General features: G+C 43.0%; 1 protein-coding gene across 1 annotated transcript in view; it reads right to left on the bottom strand.

The window, feature by feature from the left end:
- The window catches only part of ERICH3 (glutamate rich 3), a 594,366-nt gene that overhangs the window by 366,566 nt on the left and 206,762 nt on the right, over window positions 1-21,038 (bottom strand). The window contains exon 7 of the mRNA XM_078668660.1: window positions 11,070-11,288. Within this exon, the coding sequence (XP_078524786.1) occupies window positions 11,070-11,288 (219 nt within the window). The remainder of the gene's footprint in view (window positions 1-11,069; window positions 11,289-21,038) is intronic.

Raw genomic sequence — 21,038 nt, 5'->3', positions numbered from 1 at the left:
AATAAATTATACCCGAATCGTCCGTAATATCTCCTATTGTTCCAACCCCGGAGTTATCCCACCGCTTCATCACTTGATCATTGAACACCTCTGGGAGAAGCTCGTTCATATACAAAGGGGTGTAAAAATTCATTCTCCCTAACTTAATTTTTTTCCGGACAATAGACCAAACTGATATAGTGGCGCGCGAGAACCTTAAACTTCGTTTTTTTATAGTAGTTTAATTACTTAAATGTAAGAAGTCCCTTATTAGAATCCCGGACCAGCAAATCATATATTTCAGGACTGCCAGTGCTACCCCTCCATATATCATTCGTGCTCCCCCCTAGGAGTCCTCTAAAATATTGCAGGGCTGCTGCCAAATAATAACCCTTAAAAGCAGGTACCGCCAGACCTCCCCGTTCTTTAGAAAGTGCCAGCAGTTTTATGGCCCTTCGAGTTTTGCCCTTTGCCCATATAAATCGATTGCAGACCCCATCAATTTCCTTAAACCAATTATTGCTAAATATTAAAGGAATTGTTCGAAAAAAATATATAAAATCTTGGGCAAAAATAACATCTTTATAACATTACAGCGTCCGATTATTGTTAGATGTAAATTGTCCATCCTATCTAAATCTAATTTAGCTTTTCTGATCACTGGGGTCAGGTTTTCCTCCACAACCTTAGATAAATCAGACATTATCGTAATGCCCAAATAAACAGCAGAATTTGTAACTCTCTCATCATTTATCATGGCAAATTGATTTACTACTATTTGTGTTTTCCCTTGATTCAGCTTATATCCTGACAGGAGCCCATATCTTTTTGCCTCTTTCTCAATTGTCCCTAGCGCTATAGTTGGTACTGATGATGTAATTGCCAAGTCATCTGCGTATCCCAAAATTTTGGTCTCATAACCATTCAAAACAATTGGACAGATCTCCTCATTCATTTCTATATGTCTTATAAATGAATCTATGTAAAAGGCAAAAAGCAGCGGGGAACAAGTACACCCTTGCCTAGTTCCACGCTCAATTTTTATAACCTCGCTCTGTTCCCCCGCTACTCTCAGCCTAATACCCGGACATCTATATAGGGCTTTTAATGCAACTATGCATTTTTTCCCGAAATTGAATTTACTCATTGTTGCCCACAAGAAACCCCACGAGACCCTATCAAAGGCTTTTTCAGCGTCCAGCAATATTAAAGACATAGGGTCTCATGAGGCTGCCATGCCGTCAAACAGAGAAGGTACCCTTCTAATGTGATCAGCTGTGCCCCTCCCCGGAATAAACCCGTGCTGCCGGGGGAAAACTACCTTACCAATTACCAAGCTCAACCTAGTAGCCATAACTTTGGAATAAGCCTTGGTGTCCCTGTTCATCAGGCTAATTGGTCTATATGAACCGGGATCTGTAGAAATGTTATTCTTATTTAGAAAAACCACGCTTCTCCCCAAGACCCCGGCGGCACTGCTCCATTTTGAATTGAAACCATCAGTATATTAATATCCGCTTCTAGAATTAAAAAATAATTCTTATAAAATTCTAGCAGTATTAAATCAGGTCCTACTGCTTTCCCCGAAGGAAGGTCCTTAAAAGCCCTTTGTATTTCTTCTCGAGTAAAATTTACCTCCGAGATATTCCTATCATCCTCTGTGAGTTTATCTACTGAGGCAGCCTCTAGATACGCCTCAATTTCCGCTGCATCTGGGTCTTCGCTCTCCTGGCTATATAGTTTCTTATAAAAGTTCTGAAATACTGAACAAATTTCCTTTGGAGTTTTTACTACTGCCCCTACCTCCGTAATCATTTCTGGTATCTGCCCCCTAGTAGCCGCCTGTCGTGTTCTTATCGCTAGAATCCGTCCGACTTGTTCACTATACTCGTGTTGCTCTTCCCTCCTAGCTAAATATTTTCCTGCTGCTTTTAACGCATATACTTCGCCTACTGCTGCTTTAGCCAGGGCTAAGTTTTGTGTTGCTCCTGTCACAACCCCTTTAACTCTTATGATCTTAACCATCTCTTCCTCTAACATCGCTACTATATTTATCTTCTTCTCTATTGCTTCTTTTTGCAGCTTATTACGTCTAAGAGAATAACTTATGGTTTCCCCCCTAATACCTGCCTTCAGGGCGTCCCACACTATTGCTGGTAGTGCCGAACCCCTATTATTCTCCAAGAATTCCCTAAGCCATTTTTCCATATGGGCAATATATTCTACATCCTGCAATAACGCTCTCTCAAATGTACAGGTAGTTATGCGTTTCTGTACATTTAATAAAGAGATTTCCATGGAGAGCGGGTTGTGGTCTGACATCAATCTAGGCATTTTTTTAATCTTCACCATTGGAATCAGCGAAGAAGAAATGAAAAATTATCCAAACGCGCTAGAGTTTTATGGGGGGGCGAATCGTATGTGCTGCCGCCCCCTCCCATTAGCTGTTCCCAAGTATCAGTCAGCCCGTTATCCTGCATAAGATGTATCAAAGCTCTGACTTTTTTCTTTTTACCTTTAAACCTGCTGGGATCATTTTTCCACAGCCCATTAAGGCCATTTATATTAAAGTCGTCACACATTATAATAGGGAGAGGCCAATTGGGCAACTGTGAGTTTATGTGAATAAGGGTCTCTGGGTCATCAACTGTAGGAGCGTAAATAGAGCATAATGTAAAATTTTAATTTTGTAATTGACATTCAGCTAAGACCCATCGACCGTATTTATCTACCTGCTGTTTTTTCAGTATAACAGTATTTCCTCGTGCCAATATCGCTACCCCACGGGTTTTTGTCCCCTGAGTCGTGCAGGTCAGCAATTTGTACCCCAGTTGTTCCAGTAAAAATTTCTGCGAGATCTCGACATGCGTTTCCTGAACACAAATTAAATTGGCTTGCAATGTCTTAAAATATTCTTTCAAATCCCTTCTTTTTCTTGCATCGTTTAAACCACATACATTATTTGTAACTATATGCATACATTTCTTGTTGTGCCTCTATTCAATTTCCTATACAACCAGTTTTTCTTTAACATCTCTGTTCCTCCTCCCCTTATAACTGTATCTGATTTCTTTCTTTTTCTGATGATGAATTTTCCCCCCATTTTTTCCCCTTATTGCCCACCCTACCCCCCCACCTCTCAACCAACCCACCACCCCCCTCCACCCAATGAGGCAAGCAGGCTTAAGGTCTCTGTGATAGTGTCCGGCAGTCGACTTCCCTCCGTCACCCTAGAATCATCTAATATTTATCTGTGCATTTTTACCCACCGACCTGATGTTGTTCCCCCCCCTTTTTTTTTATTAACAAGAAAAACCCCTACCCAGTGATATTCTCACCAATTATATTGCGGAATGAAAGAAATTAATAAATAATCCATATCAGAATCTAATCCACTATCTTCCTTCCTGTTTCCTATTACATATCAATAAAGAGAGAGGACAAAAATCACAAAATCAAGAAATACACAAAAGGCAGACAAGAATAAAATATTCCTGGTCAGCAGCTCATCAGATTCTTACAACCGGTGTATCTGATTTTAATGAGTCCATGTACTCTCTCGCTTGAATTTCTAAAGTAAAAACTCTGGTAGTATTCTTGTAAATAATTGTAAGCCTAGCGGGGTTCATTAAATAGGCTTGAAGTCCCATCTGTTGACATGGCTCTATCAGTTCTCGTAGTCTCCACCGCCTTTCAACCGTGGAGTGGCAGAAGTCCGGAGTTGTAAAAAAAGACTGAGACTCAAAGGAGCCCTTTGAGTAAGGCCGCGCCTTGGAGTATACCTCTTCTCTTAATAGAAAGTTACCAAAGTATATTAAAATTGCTCTTGGCCTAGGGGTTCCATCATGTGAGGTGGGCTGGTTCTTTTTTGCCATCATTGGAAATCTGTGAACCCTCTGGATTTCCTTCTCCCAATCCCAGTGATTCATTTCTGGAAAAGCCCCTCTCATCAATTTCACTACAAAAGCCTTGATGTCATCTCCTTCGGCTTTTTCCTCAATACCCAGAACCCTCAAGTTGTTAAGACGTTGCCGATTCTCTAACTCTTCTAGCTTCCATTGGACATCAGTCATCATTTTCTCACCGCCACTCCTAGATGTTGTGTCTTTATCACGACTATCTTCTAGAGTGCTGGGACAAACATTCTATGCAAGTCAATGCAACCTGAGGCTCAAGTAAAAATGGGCAACAGTAATAACAAATCTGCTGAAAACAATCAGGCGGACAGTGTTGACAACAAAGGGCGCGTAAACTTACGAAATAACGCCATGTCACTTCAAGAACATATAACTATATACACATATTTTACTTGCAGCGGATAACAAACCTCTCCACAAAAAGAAGAAGGAACCAGCACGAAAATAAACGACTGGTTAGAAATCCAGCTCATCCTGGTATGTTACTACTATCAATTTAAATTATGACACAATATGATAAAATAGCAATAAAAACAAGACAGAACCTAACTCTTGGCCTCCCTCTTCTTAAAACAGGAAAACAAAAGATCACCACATCTAAAGAATATTTTCCCGTCCTTCCCCCTATACAATCAACGGTACGTAATTCGATGAGGTACATTAAACAGACTAGCACGTGTAAATAGAAACACACGGAACACTTAAGTTACTACGATTTTTTTGATTGTCTTTCTTTAGATAAAACTGTCCTACGCAACACACTACGCCCTGAGGAAGACCTTCTATTAAACAAGAGGTCCACAACCACTACGGTCGAAACGCGTTGGCATTTTCAATGGAGAATTAGAGCACAATATACCAGGATGATAAGATCTATAGTAATTTAGAGGAGCTGAACTGTATGAGCTCTCCGGTATATTGGCTTAAATAAATAGACTCTGAACTCCAACAGGACCAATCAATAAGAAGTGCTAATAAACGAATAACGCTACTCTAGCAAACGAGTAGGACTTGATCTTGAGTACATGAATGTACATATGTGTGTGTTTTGTAAATGATTTGATTTAGTATTCATGAGTTTGATGGATTCATTTGTTTTTTCAACTTGTAAATAGTATTCACTGTATACATTATGTGCAAAAATTTAATGTATGAAGATTTGAGGAATCATTCTGTGTAGAGTGTGAGTGCAGCTAACCTGTTCAAAAAAGTTAACAAAAAATCAAAAATAAGCAATAAAATTTACGGAGTCAATTAAAAAGACTTCTGATTCAAAAATACTGCTATTTGATACATGGTGTCAGAGGTAAAACTTTTGTTATAACTACTTAATTGCGATTCCGGCCTCTGACTACCTCAAACGAATCACTCCCCTGTATTTGATATCCGTCTCTGTTATTGGGCATCACAGTTGAAGGTTGTTAACCAGTGGTTGCATCTCCCGCAGTCTGAACCGGCTCTGAAGGCAGACAGGGCTCAGCTGGGACAACCTGCTATGCTGGCTCCCCTGTACGATAAGTCGTTGTCCCTCACAAAATTTGGCCCACTGAAACACACACTCATCATATGGCATACTGCGCTGACCAGGTTGGGATGGTGGGGAGTATTGACACAGTTGACTCCACTATGGGACACAAGGAAGCTGGGGAAACTTAGACACACCAAGGGCTTTGGCCGTTGGGATGCTATAGGCATCTCCACAATTGGGGATCTTTGGCAGCAGGGGCGGGTGCTACCCGTTGATACCCTGAGACAACAATACGATTTGGCCCCATCGGAACATTTCCGGTATATGCAGATACGCCATGCTTTAATGACGGCGCTGCCACCAGAAACGGACGTCCCAGAAGCGTCCCCTTTCGAAGACAGACTACTCACAGAATACATGCCCTCAAAGGCGACATCACTGACGTATCGTAAGCTAATAAATAATTTACCTGACCCAACGGGCCCCTGCGGGAGAAGTGGTCGCATGATTGTGGGAACATTGAGGATTCGGAGTGGCAAGAGGCGATTGCGTTCCCGAAAGAAGTAGGCATCCCCTCATATGGTACAACTACGCATATTACATAGATCATATTGCACGAGACACACACTGCACAAGATGAGACTAATAGCACACCCTTACTGCCTGCGGGGTTGTGGTGAGGAAGGGACCTTCTATCACACTATATGGGACTGCCCGAAAATTGCACCCTACTGGACACAAGTGATGCGAACCATGTCTCAATCAGAGGGGGTTTCAGTACTACCAGATCCTAGACTTTGCCTATTGAATATATGGGAACCTAACAACCTCACACGTTCCGGACAGGGGCGGATGGCACTGGGTATGATGATGGCAAAGAGGAACATAGCGCAGAGGTGGGGTGGGATGGAGTCGCCTACGTTAGCGGGCTGGAAACATGATATGGATGCAGAAATGGTTACAGAGCGGGCAGTGTTTCGCAATAGAGGTTGTCCCAAGAAATGGAGTAAAATTTGGGGGGCCTGGAATAAATATAGAGGGGACATTTGTGACCCACCCTCAGATGATGATAGTTCTAGCTCCGATTCTGATTAATGTGTTGAAAATGCTGCACGTGCCTCTAGCCCCTGCCGAGACTGTTGCATTCCGATATATATGTATTTGTGACATAGTAATGTTATTATCTGTTGGAATAATGATGTGCTCCATTAATTTAATAATTTCACTGAACAATGTATCGCGCTGTTTTGAAAAAGCAAATAAAAATATAAAAAAAATTAAAAATACAGAACCCTGGCCAGCTTCTGTTTTGACCCTGACAAAGACCAGTACGGTCAGCTCGGTTTTTCATAACAGAAGAAAGGGGGCGAGCTTTCTAGAAACTTCTCCTCAGGTTAAGTAAAAGGTATTAAAGGCAGGAAACGTTGGTGCCCGAATGGGAGCTCGCTGTGGCGCAGAGATGTCGCCACAGGGAACTTTGAGGGTCCCGATCGAGACTTCTGCCTGGCTATCAAGGGCTCCTCCAGCCGAGTTGGCAAGAATGTTGAGAGAGCGATCGGTGACGTATTCTTTTTTACTTAGTTCATGTATATAAGCTATACGTTTCTCTGCTCTATGTATATATGCCATATGTTATTTTGTTTTCATGCCTAAGTTACTTGATATTTGGGAATCTGCATTAACCAATATATTTTGCATTCCTTCTAAAAGTAATGGATTAATATATATATACGGCTTTCATTTTAAATGCACCTGAATCTGTTTTTCTTGCCTTGCCTTGAGAGAGAGCAGAGTCCTGTTACTGTTTAGCATTAATGCTTGTTTCTGAGTGGGGTCTACAATTTGATATTGAGTGGGGCTATTAATATTCGTTATATAGTGGGACAAATGGTGCTGGCCTGGGGCCATTCATGCATATGCTACCAGGGGAGCACTCAGATGTAGAAAAACCAGGGGCAATTATTTATATACTGCATAGGACAACTCATGCATATTCTATCTCGAACAGCTGACGCATGTTATCACCTGGGTCACTGAAGCACGTTGTCTGCGACATCTGATGCTCATTACTCTCTGTGGAGATGGACACATGTTGTGTCATAATTCGGCCATCTCTATTTTGACTCTATGAAAGGGAAACCCTCACATGCTCAGAGAAGCAAGAAACCCGTACAACTGAACACAGTGAACATATGTACTTTATTGCAGATTCTTAGCAAACTCGCACAACTGACACCTAGGCCAGATACATCTCTGCAGATGTCTTGGTTTTTTGAATAACTGGTGAGGTAAGCTCAAACCATTTTCATTATTGATGTGTATTTTAATGACATGTTTATTTTTTCACTGGTATCAAAGCCGTAATACAAAACATAAAAAAAAAAACATAATAGGGGAGTAAAGTGAGCAAGAGTTATCCTGCTGAGGACACTCATAATCTGCAGAGCAATGAAGTTTTGGCAGATTGGAAAAGTTTCCGTTTATGCGGGTGATAGCTAGAGAGGAGCAGGTTGTCAGAGGGATGAGCAATGTGTTAGAGGCAAGGGTGTGGCAATATGAGTGCCAGGAAGCACATCATTATATTCTTAATCTTGTTTTAAAGGAAAGGGAAAGGCTTTTTAAGTGGTCTTCGAGAATGTGGTGATGGGTAGATATGCGGGACATTTGACTGAAGGAAGGATGTTTAGGAGCTGAAAGGAATGGCTTTGAATGGAAAAATTAGCGAATGGAAATATAATAATTTGTAAAGTCAAGGGCAGAGGGGAGAGAGGGGGGGCTTTACCGAGCCAGAAGTAGGGTTTCTCTGGGATTCTTAACCAATGCAGTTTAATCTCAGGGCCAAAAAGGAATCAGGTCATCCATTTTCTGATACATTACGGAGGGAATAAGCTTCAGCACTGTTACAAGTAGGATGACAGGAAAGGGTCCCAGTATATAGGGGGAACAATTAAATACACTTCAAGTGAATTAATCAAACACAATTATTGTGATCCACACGATTTTATTTCAAAGTGGGATCCAGTATATTGAATATACATAACATCAAATGTAATCAACTGTATTAAAGTCATACAGTGCCCCAAGGAGGGAAGGGGGAAGTGATAGTGAAAGGGTAAAGGGAGTGATGGGATAATTGTGACAGTAAAATCAGTACTTCAAAAAACCAATACACGCTATAATTGGTATAGCAACAACTGCCATCAGACATGGCTACATTATTTGTAGAGAGGCATACGGCACATGGTATAATGAATATACGAAATCTTGGCGTGGGGTTGCCAGTAATAAAATGTCGACGTTTCGGGAAAATTTGTGAGAGTAGAGGCTATCAATAAGCGTGATTCAAAATTAAATAGCCATAAAAATAGAATTAAAGAACATACCACAGATTTTGAAATTACCGCATCCTGAAACTCAACAGGACACAACTACCGGTAAGCCCCGTTTTACTGTCCCCAACCGGACAATGCTGTAATTCACTCAAGCGTTTTTTCCAACACAGACAAGTAATCAATGCATGCTCATCATTCCAGATGCAGCTTCATTATTTTCTACTTGCAATCAAAGACCACACGTAGGACTCTTGACTCTGTGGTATGTTCTTTAATTCTATTTTTATGGCTATTTAATTTTGAATCACGCTTATTGATAGCCTCTACTCTCACAAATTTTCCCTTAATGTTCAGTAGTATTCCTTTCAATTGCGTGCTACGTGCTAGTGGTGGGCCACCCTGTACTCTGCTGGTTTCCCTACCCAGGCGCCCTATTTTCAACTTTCAAACTAAGCCATTAGTTTTCTCTGTGTCTCGGACTTGCTGAAACACAAAATAATTATTAATGCAATCGACTATCTAATTATTTAATTGTTTTGATACCACGTTTGTCCATTTCTACCCTTGTGATATTTAGAGGCATTAGTAATATCCCTCTAATTTGAATTCATTATACCTTTAATAGGTCTCTTGCCCCACCGCCTCGTCCTGATGAAGACCCCACAGCAAGGTTAAAGTACCCTGCAACCACAGAGGGTCGAAACGTCGACATTTTATTACTGGCAACCCCACGCCAAGATTTCGTATATTCATTATACCATGTACCGTATGCCTCTCTACAAATAATGTAGCCATGTCTGATGGCAGTTGTTGCTATACCAATTATAGCGTGTATTGGTTTTTTGAAGTACTGATTTTACTGTCACAATTATCCCATCACTCCCTTTACCCTTTCACTATCACTTCCCCCTTCCCTCCTTGGGGCACTGTATGACTTTAATACAGTTGATTACATTTGATGTTATGTATATTCAATATACTGGATCCCACTTTGAAATAAAATCGTGTGGATCACAATAATTGTGTTTGATTAATTCACTTGAAGTGTATTTAATTGTTCCCCCTATATACTGGGACCCTTTCCTCTCATTTCCTATCGAACCCAGGTCCCAGTGACTTTGATTGGGTATAACCCCCTGTTTATAAACAAGTAGGATGACAGCGGGAAAAAGTGAGGTGATTGTTAACACATACATGTTGAAACACAGTCTAGCAATAGAGGATTCCACAGAGGCTAATCAATATGTTCAAGTCAGTGGACAATGAGCCAAGGTCACAGGTTCCATGACTGAGTCACAGAACTATACAAGAGGAAAAATACACTGAGAGAGTGCTGGGCTTTAAATAGAGAAGTGACTACATTTCAAAATAATTTAGACTACGAATCTCTTTCAGGACACCACCACTGGAGAGTTGATTGGTACTATGATGGGTTTAGTAATGAATTGGTTAAGGAAAAACCTACTAGGTTTACACGTTTGCAAACAATCATTAAAGTTACTGACATGAAGTACACAGGTTTTGCAAAATATCTGCATGCACCAGTTTAAACTAAAATATTAGCCTTGATCTGGAACTACGTGGTGCTCTGTAATAGAGGCCGTTTCCTGAAAGACTCCAGTTTATAACTGATCCAGGCCCAGTCAATTGCAGAACGTCTGCAGGTGGCCAGCATCCAGAGATGTTAGGTACACAATCTGTTAACTCAGCCAGGGGTATGCCTAAAATGCTAAATTGTAAGAGCTGCTTCCCTATGGAGTGAGAATGTCACCAAGTGCACTGTCAAACTTTCTTCACACAGCTCAGATTAAAGTAGGATAATCTGACACCTAGTAGAAAGTATTATTTTATAGACCGTAGTGTCATGAAAAAGTTTGCAAAGTATTGAAAAAAGGGATTTCCCACATGAATATTGTTGCCTCGGACAGAGTAAAGTAAAGGTTTCTCTTGTATCAAAGAGGCGACGGACAAGAGAAATTGAAGAATAAAAAGCTGGACAAATAGAAATGTAAAAATAACCTAAAACAATGTTGTTGTTTTTTACTTAGGAAACAATGCAATGTCCATTGGCACTATCTGCCACAATCTGGGACGCCATTATATTTTGCAAAACACGAATAGGCAAACAATAAAAACAGCAAAATAAGGGTAGGTTAAAACACAGAGCTTGCCTCCCCGAAACGAAGACTTTTTACTGTTACCTCGGCCACCTAAGATGAGCACTGCAGATTCCAGAAATTTCAGCATGTACTGTACCAAGGAGAGATGGACACCACAATTATTTTACACATTTGAAGCAAAACTTCACACAGAAGATCTGTCTTTCGGAATGAGTGTGTCTTCCTACAGAGATGTCACTGTATAATACTTTACCTTCATTGAAAGTTGATCGAGGTCATGTGGTGCAGTGGTCGGGCGGAAACGCCTTCCTCTCGATGTGCCACTTCTCGTCATATTTGGGTTCCTACTGCTCTTTTTTGGTGGCGGAGGGACAGGCGTCACATAATTATTAATAACAGGAAGTCGGTATGGAGATATTCCAGTGGTCTGGTCACTTGCTGCACTGATGAACTTCAGTAAGTCTTTGTCCACCTGTAATTATAGGGATACCGTCAAACATCATGCAAATGGCTAGAAGTGCTCAGAATGAAAGGATTTTGACAGATGTTATGTTATGTTATTTATTACTTGTTAAGCGCACATACGCCCGAGGGCTTCTTGGCGCTGGTGAGAGAATCGAACATAACAATGCATAAAAGACATATAATCACTATTTACAATAGGCCTGAGAAAAAAGAAAGGTTTTAAATGCCTTCCTAAAGGCAAGGAGGTCCCTACTGTGTCGCAGAGTCAAAGGGAGGGAGTTCCACAGTGAAGCAGCTAAGAATTGAAAACTGCTGCCTCCCTGTCGTTTCTTTTTGAAACGAGGGACCTCAAGTAGGTCTTTGTGGGCAGATCTCAAGCTGCATAAGGGTTTGTATTTGCTCAACAATTGTCTAAGGAACATAGGACCCTTACCCTCCAGAGCCTTGAACACAATGCAGCCCACCTTGAATGTGGCTCTCTGTTCCACAGGCAGCCAGTGCAAGGTCTCTAGTCCATGTCTAATCGATTCCCACTTAGGTACTTTGCAAATAAGTCTCGCAGCTTGATTTTGCAAGTATTGCAATCTTTTAAGTTGGCCAATTGGCGCACCCAGGTAAAGGCCATTTGAGAAATCGATGTGAGACAGGACCAGAGCACTAACTGCCTGAATTAAGGCCAGGTCGGTGAGGAAGTGTGCTATTTTCTTAATCTTCCTCAGTTGAAAAAAACCCGAGGAGACCACCGTTCCAACTTGACTTTCCAAGGTAAGATCCTCACTAAGAGTCACTCCCAGACTTTTTACTGTTCGGGATTTTTTTGGGGGCGAACCCATGTCCGACGGCCAAAAACAAGGACTCCAACTGATCTCACTCTTCCCAGGCAAAATGAGCTCGGTTTTTCCCGGGTTTAACTTAAGGTGGTTTAAAGACATCCACCTTTGGATAAAAGACATAGTTGCTCGAAAGTCCTCGGCCGCATTGAGTGAATTTAGCACGAAGACCAACTGCAGATTGTCTGCATAATTATATACCTTAACCTTAAACTCTCGTAGGGAGAACAGAAGAGGCCGCATGTATAAATTAAATAATAAGGGGGACAAGGAAGATCCTTGAGGAACCCCACAGAAGGAGATATTTTTAGGGGCTGTAAAAGAACCTAGTCGAACTGACTGAGTACGTTCTGAAATGAAGGACTTGAGCCAGGCCAAGGCCGAGTCTCGAAGACCGGCCTGTTCGACACGGTTGACCAAGATGGTGTAGTCAACCGTGTCGAACGCGGCAGACAGATCCAATAACACCAAGGCCTGGTGCAAGTCCCCGTCGGCATTAGACCTTAAGGTGTTCTGAACGGCCAATATCACTGCCTCAGTGGAATGACCAGGCCGGAAACCTCATGACCATGACCAGGCCGGATGACCCCATTCTGGTCCTGTCCTTGACACAACATTAAACATGGCGAGCACAGCCATAGCCGCACCAACAAGGACTACAAATGCATCCTGACCGCCTGGATCAGGCTAACCAGAAAATAATGTATTTCCATATAGCTCTATGATGATAACGAAACAGACTTAGAAGAAATGCAAATTATTCATTGAGTAAAAACAATATATTAATAGGAATTGCAGTATAATGTCAAAGAACACACTTGGAAGAAATTCAAAATAATTATTCAATAAAAAAAAATATATTAATATGGCTTCCATCTTTGTACTATTCAATTATAGACTGGTTTAATAAGTGTCACATATTACCTGTTAAAAGTGGCAGAAAGTAAGCCATTTCATGTAAGAGATTAATTGCATTACTAAATTAGGTTGTAAAAGGCCTGTCCTATTTTTGGAAGAAGCAACAGTTTTTCATCACCAATAAAAAAATGAAACCTCGTGAGCTCCAAAATCAACTAAGCCTGAAGAAAGAAACCAGTATGAATCCCTCTTCCAAGCTTACACCCGCATTGGTGGAAAGAAAAGACAGGTGTAAACTTGTTGCCGCACAGTGGGCAATTAAAGTCACTCCTTCAGCCATCTGCCAAATGGTGTCTATGGAAATTTCAGGAAGCAAAATGTTAACAGAATTAAACTTTAGAATTTTCAAAATAAGGCTAGAAAGCATGAAAGGAGCAAAGGTGCCTTCTTGACATGAAAAGACAGATTTCAAAGTACAATCACATTCAGAGAAGATCTCTCCAGTTCTCAGCCCTGGGAAGGCATACAAGTACCACTATGCAACAACAGTTGGAAATCAGTTCCTGAAACAGAATGTGGAATAACTCTGGTTTAAAAGGCGATTAGTAAACTTTGTGATTGAATACTGGAGCATGGCATAAGTTCCAAACTAGTGTTTATGATGGAGAGAGGGTCACAAAACATCTACAGCCAGGACCACCAGATGGCAGGATGGCGTAATTTGCATTATGGGATCTAATGAGCATCTAGGAGTTATAGATTGTTCTTTCCTGGGCTTCCAGGCAACATTCAGCTGCGTGACTCTTCTAGAATGCTTGAAGTGTCAAGCAAACATATACCAAGTTTCTTAATAATTCGTAAAAACAGTGGTGAAAAGGCTCATAGTTAAGTGAAAAAATATAGCAGTAAAAAAGACATAAGCACATTCCACGCAAGAGACATTATGGCAACTGCCCGATCATGGAATGGGCGAGCAAGAAGGGTGATGAAAAAAATATATAAGGGGTGGGGAATGGGTGAGGCTAAAAGGTAGGATTAATAGGAAAGGGGGAGAAAATACAAAGAGCAGTAAAGCTATTAAACAAGCGTTATTTCGCCCACTTAAGAAAGTCGGCTATGGGGGAGAGTTAAAGTCTTACAAAGTACTAATAAAGAAGTCTTCAGGTTTGTATTCCAGCATGGACTTCAAGTATCATTTCAGTCACACCGGTCCAGGGCTTTTGCACATGGCCCTTCTTAGGGGGATTTCCCTAAAATCTTTTTTTTTCCCTCCTGGTTTTTGGCATCTCTCTTTTCATGACTTTAGGACTCTGGGCACTTTCCCATTGTACTGCAGTGGAAAGGGCCGTGCCCCTTTCTACACATGCCAGGATAGGGTGCATGATTGATTGATTTAGGTGACGTACCTGGGAGTGCCCTATAAAAGGTACACCTCATACCCAGGGCGAGCACTGCACTGGCTAGTAGTGGAACGCAGCCACCCACTTGAATAGCCCATCAAACATGTATCATGCTCAGGTTGGCCTTTCTCACTCATTAGCCAACCCTGAGGGAGACTTTCACAATTGGGCGTGCCCTTCCTACACACATTACGAATACACACATAAGAAGTGGTGCTTATTTGAGGTTTCTAAACATAGGTCAGGCCTGCCATTGCAAGCCTTTGTGTGCGCACTCGCACCGAAGGCGGTTGTAAACCAGGTCCAGTCTGCCATTGCTGACAGGTGTGCGCCCTTGCACCTATCATGTATAAAACCTGTGTCAGCGCACTTGCACCAATGATGTGCTAGTACATGTGTCCAGCTTGCCATTGCAGCCCGGTGAGCGCATTTGCACCTATGGTGTTTCTAAACATGTGTCTAGTCGGCCATTGCAGGCCGGTGTGCGCACTTGCTCATATGGTGTTTCTCAACATGTGTCCAACCTGCCATTGCAGGTCTGTGTGTGCCCAAATGCACTTCTACTCAGGCTGGCCTTTCTAAATCCTTAGCCATCCTGAGAGGACCCTTCACTACCACTAGTGCACCCGAGGGTATACATCAAGGGGTGAAGAGGGTAGTAGGTGAAAGGCAGGACAGGGACATCTGTGTGTTCCGTGCCCAGGTAGTGAAAAATACCCATGTGTGTTTTCACTACCCGATGAAGTTTACTCTTTCCATAAGCTAACATGGGGAAAGGGTTGAAATTACTTCAGGCTGCAATAGTGGATTGCAGAGGAGCAGCCTCACAATGTTTCCTATCATTGATTTGCAGTGACAAACCCTTTCCAGTGGTAAAGGTGATTTTAAATAGGGGTGGGCGGAATTTGCGTAATCGCGTTACGCAAATCTCTGCGCAATGGTAAAAAATCTCTGCGAACACGCAGAAATTCCACGAACACGCGGAATTGCTTGTTCGCGATGTTTTTTTACTGCTCGCAATCGCTGTTTGCGTGCTCGGGGAAAAATATCTCGCAAACATGCATTTTGAGAAAGCAAACAAGCAAAAAATTTCGCGAAGTTGCCGAACGCAGGCTTTTGGCCAATTTCGCTTTCTCCGCGGAATGTGAAATTAACCAAATTCCGCAAATGGAACGGAATTTACCGCCCAGGCCTAATTTTGTCATGATTAGGGTGGAAATGCCACTTCTAGAACATAGGCCTTTCTATGCTCTGAAACCCTTTGTGTGACTTGGTGTTTGGCTCTAGTACACACTGGAGATTGGGGGAGCACATCTGGGCATTCTCCAGTGACAGGTATTAAACACTGAGCATGCAACTGGAACAACAGACCTCTGCCATTTGCTGGCCTGGCTGGATAGATTCAAGGAAAAGGTTTTGACATTTGGCCTCTGGAGCCAGATCATGGCCCCACTAAAGATTTAGATCAGCATTCCACAGACTCATGGTAGATAGGACTGATATTTAGGGGAGACATCTGTGGTTCAAAGGGAGTTCCTTTAAACCACCTCCAACTTCAAAGGTACACTACAGGAAATCTAATGGTGCCATACTTCAGCAGGGCAGAGATACACTTGTAGGGACGTGGGTCCAGGGAACCTTAAACTATGTGGTACACACTACCAGAAGAATCTGTTGTACACAAGAAGGATTACTGCCATTGAAAGTGCCCTTCCTGAATAGTGGCTGGCTTATGGGGACTACATGCTGTTGTGTGGCACCCTGAAGTGTGCTCTCCAGGGGCTTGTTGGCCTGCCCACTGTTCTTTCAGAGATCTCAAAGACATCAAAGATCACCTATGAGGGACTCACACCATCTACTTGTAACACCTGGAGATCGGTGCCCTCTTAAGTGCCCACATTGTCTGCTGGATCCCAACTGGTAGCTTGGCATAGAAATAAGAATGGTGCATGGAGACCGGATTGGCTTTTGTGGAGCCTCTGAAGTCTTGTCTGCATCTAAGGAGCGTGGCCCCTGCATCCTGGTGATCTCAGCATACATAAGCAGCTTATTGATGGTGAACATATTCACCCGTTGCGGGATCCAGCGTAACCCGCCTCATCCATCGTGCTGCATCTCTCTTGTGCGATATGCCAACTGCATGCTCATTGCGTGCAGTGTCCGAACAACAGATTGCGACCTTCAAAGTTGGGGGCGTAACCATAGTAATGCCCCACTGTATCTCGTGAGGCATTGTTAAAACTTGCAACTTAGAGTGTGACCGGAGTTGTCTAGGGCGACCAATATCAATGTGCACCGGATGTTGTGCCTCATTTCCGGGGAGGGGCGGAATTGGCAACTCTTCATTGTGCGTGACTGGAATGGTCTGACATGACCTGTATCAACACGCACCAGACATGCCCGGATTGCCGGAGTTCGACTCTGATTGGTGGGTACCTGATGGGGTGCTTCCTCCTTCCGAGAAGCTACCTTGTTTCATTCTCCATTCATTGATTGTTACCTTTTTGGCTCTCAGCATGTCAGCATGGTGGACCAACTGCCCTCTCCTCACACAGCCCCAGACGAGATTTTGCTTCCAGGTAGTTTTGCCTGGCTCAGGTCTGGGTGATGAGATTGATTGACTGGGCTGGAAGAACGCTTCTGAGAGCGATTGTAAGTAGTTCAAGAGACCACATGACCACCCTTTGCTTCGCAGAACTGGGCTGGTGCTAGAAGGCATTTGTGGAACCTTTTTGAGTGACCAACTGTTGCCCTCAGTCTGCTTCTGCTCCACATCCTGTGGTTCAACTTCCTGAGTGGTGGCCAAACACCCATTTGACAGCTGTCTCCTAATTAGTCCTGCTACCTACCAACACCTGCTCCCCTTGGACCCTGACTAAGTGTGACTTCGGCCATGTGCGGCCTGGTGTCTAGGGGAAGGACAAGTTGTCTCCAATATGTGGGTGTAGGATAGTTGGGGTGAGTTGGTGGGGGAAGAGGCTTGGGCCATGGGATCTGCAGTGTGTTATCAATTGTCCTGCTGGGTATCAGTTGCATCACATTAGGGTGCTGAGTGTGTATATGTGTGAGCATGTGCCGTACGGACCTGCCTGATATCTATTGTACTGCATATAAGTGCAGAGTGACTGTGTGTGTGTGGGAGCCTGTGAGTCACAACACTGGCCAGCTGTGTTGCCTTACACGTTGATTCTTTGTCAAAATCGCATTATGTTTGAAATTGGTTTTATCTGTGCGGCCCATGCCCACTGTGCTGCTAAAAGTGTTATAATTCTTTGTATGCACATATTTCTGATAGCACTGTGACCCGGGGTGCACCCTATTACTGTGTGGTATTGAATTATATAAATTGCTGAGGTGGGTCTGGAGTGGACAACGTGTTGCACCACATAAAGTTGTTGGGGGGGGTTGCAGGATAGGATCCTCTCAAGTACGCATATTACTGTTGTCATTTTAACACGGTTGGGCCTAACACAGCTAGTAATAATTCCATGTGTGATTTATGCCCAGACATACATGATGTTCATGTTCTGTTGATTATTGTGTGTGTTGAATGCAAACATTATTTGAATACATCACATGTGAAGTCGCTTTTGTGATGCTCAGTGTGTTTATTGTGTGATAGTGCTGTGCAAATGCTTTACACATTGCCTATGTGATAAGCCTGACTGCTCAGAGCTAAGCTACCCAAAAGTGAATGTAGGTGGTACAGTGTGTGTAATCACCCACTCCTGAAGGGAGTGGTAGGTTCTGTCCGGCTAAGGCATCACCTCAGCCAACCAGAAAATGCTAGTTCCGACAAGTGCTATTTTAATGTAAGATTGGGTATGTCCATCAGTGAACCCAAAGAGTGGTTCATGCTAAATATTGTGCACAAAGCGAGTTCAGAGACTAGTCAGTACTTAGTAAGGAGTCCCACATCTCTGTGAAAATCTGTAACTGATCATTAAATTTGTATATGAGGCTCTCATGGGATACCGTGGCTGTCAATGCCTGCAGCCACACAGCTAAAGTGGGACTAATGGTGAGTTTCCATTTTCATAGGATAGTTATTTTGGCAGTTGCTAAGGAGGTATCTAGCCATCGTTAAGTATGGGTATGAAGCTCCTCTGAGCTTTGGGAATCCTGAATCTAGTGCCATACAGGGCTGAAAGATTAAGGAACTAGCCCCATATAATTTACCAATATTAGGGTCAGTAAAGATGGATCACTAGGCAGCACCATAGGATGTGTGGCATGTCCCCTTCAGGTCTACCTCATCTCCTAGTTGTTAGGCACATGTTGGCATTATATAGCTTTTGGGGTGAACAGTGCCAATCATGCATTATTTTGTAAAAAGTGAATTTAAATCTAAACTCCCTAATGCTTGTATAATTTGTCTGCACGAGGTTTGCACGGTCTTCATCCTTGTATTCTTTCTGCGATATTGCCATTTAAGAGAAGGCGGATGTGGGATTAGAAAATAAGTTCTCTGATCAGGAAGTTGTATAGACCTGTAATTAGTTTTTGTAACAGCTCTATTCTAGTAGATATCCAAGAAGTGTGTAAGGTGTAAGGGCTTATGACTGTTTTTCAAATGTATGTGTAATAAAGTGTCATAGCTAATAGTATTGTAAGAGCTGGTTTCAGTTTGCACCTGTTCTATGCGATCGACAGGTTACCCGGGATCATGCAAGTGAGGTCTCTACTCACTAGTATACCTAGGTATTTAAGCTAGTGGGGGATCCACTTGGATGGTAGGCCTCGGATGGAGTTGTTTGTCGTTCATAAGGGCATGGCTTCACGTTTATTTTGTAGCCAGGGAAACTGGAGAATCCTGTATCCATATTGATTAGTTTCAGCACTGGTGTTTCTGGGTAAGACAGGATAACAAGGACTTAATTTGATTTCCTTGTAAGTCCCTTGTAAAGTGGTATCCCATATACCCAGGGCCTGTAAATTAAATGCTACTAGTGGCTCAGCAGTGCTGATTACACCAACCACAGACGTAGCCTTTCAAACTTGTCACTGCCACTGCAGGGCCTGCATGCGCAGATTACTGACACATTGATTTGACATTTAAATCTACTTGCCAGTCTTAAACTCCAATTTTACTACACATAGGTGGCACCTAAGTTAGGCCCTAGGTAGCCCTAGGTAGGATATATGCATTTATTGATTGGCATGTCCTGTCAGTGACTAGGCCTGGGCGGACTGCTGGAAAAACTCCAACACACTCTGAGGAGTTCCGCCAGTGATGGAGTCTGTTAAGTCGAACTACTTGCCCTGATTTTTAGCAGCAGGAATTTGTCCCGCACTGTAAAATCAGTGTGAAAGGCAAAGGGAGCTGCTGCTTTCTGCCACTTGAGTAGACATTCTACTTGAGCAGAAGATTCCTCAATGCGAGCAGCAGATTTCTCAATGTGAGCGGTCGTGACCTGCTGAAACTACCCGTGTTGAGAAATCTCACCAGGACCAGGTCATGTGAGCAATTGTTTCTCACAAGCCTTCGGCAACTTAATGTTGGTGAGCCACTCGAGAGAAAAAACTCTGCTCCGCGTCACCTCACTGAGTTTTGCAGTCCTCCTCGTGGAGCGCAGCGTGGGCAAAACTCTGCAAACACCGCCTGCGGAGCGGAATTCTTTACCCATCCCTGGCAGTGACAAACAGTCTATTTGTTTCTCACTATTGTAAGGACTAATCTGCTCATTAACTAGCATTGGGAGTTCCCATAGATATGTTCAAGTGGTAAATCCTGATCTGAGAAGAGTAACGTTGCCATGTTTGGTATGTTTTAGAATGACAGTAGGAAATCCTGCTTACTACTTACTACTAGTTGGATTTTACATTACTATTTTAGAAATGCTACATTTAGAAAGTGGGCATTTCTCTGTGCTTATAACTCTAGTGGTTTGCAGCCTGGCTGCAATCCAAGACTAGGGCTGAATGACAGTTACACTTGGTGCATACTTTCATAACAGCCACCACACCAGAAGGGCTCGGTGTGAGAGGGGAGGCATCTGCATTCATCTGCATAATGATAAGTCTTCCTGGGCTGGGACAGAGGGAGGTGGGGCACACTCATATTTGTATAGGCTGTGTCCTGTCTTCACACAAAGGGCTGATTTACCCCTACTGATGTTTTGAGCCAGAGATGGGGTTGAAAGGGAATGCTGTATACTGGAAAGTTTTTCTCTGATGTTGCCCCTTGAAACAATGACATTTTGGAGTAAAAGTACAGGGGCTCTAACCCCATGTTTTTAGAGCACTTTTGGACCGGGTATTGAACCTCTGTCGGAGGTATTGCTGTGCTGCACAAGGCCTCATCTATACTGCTCCACTGCTGTTGTCCTGCTACTTTCTGGGTTCACTTGATCGCTTTCCCACTTGTTGCCCTACTACTAGTGGCTCCCTAACTTTGGACTACCCAGGCACTGTGATGTTGTGAGGAGAAACCACCATCCCTGCCATCTACCTGCCTGGATGAGCTGGCTTGCCGCCCTGCATGGGCTCCTAGCATCTTCCTGGGACTGGACTGCCCCAGAATTGGCCATGATACTCTGAGTCCGGCCACTAAAGTGGCCTACTATTAGTGTGCAGGGAGCTCTGAGTGACTATATCGTGTCGACGCATGTGCAGCAATATCCAGAGAAGTCACAAGGACTACCTCTAGCCCCACTGTGCCCAGACTCG

This window comes from Lissotriton helveticus, chromosome 1_2 (genome assembly GCF_964261635.1).
Source record: "Lissotriton helveticus chromosome 1_2, aLisHel1.1, whole genome shotgun sequence".
NCBI classification, from domain to species: Eukaryota; Metazoa; Chordata; class Amphibia; order Caudata; family Salamandridae; genus Lissotriton; species Lissotriton helveticus.
The sequence above is the reverse complement of the archived record's forward strand: the minus strand, read 5'-3'. Positions and strand labels throughout refer to the sequence as shown.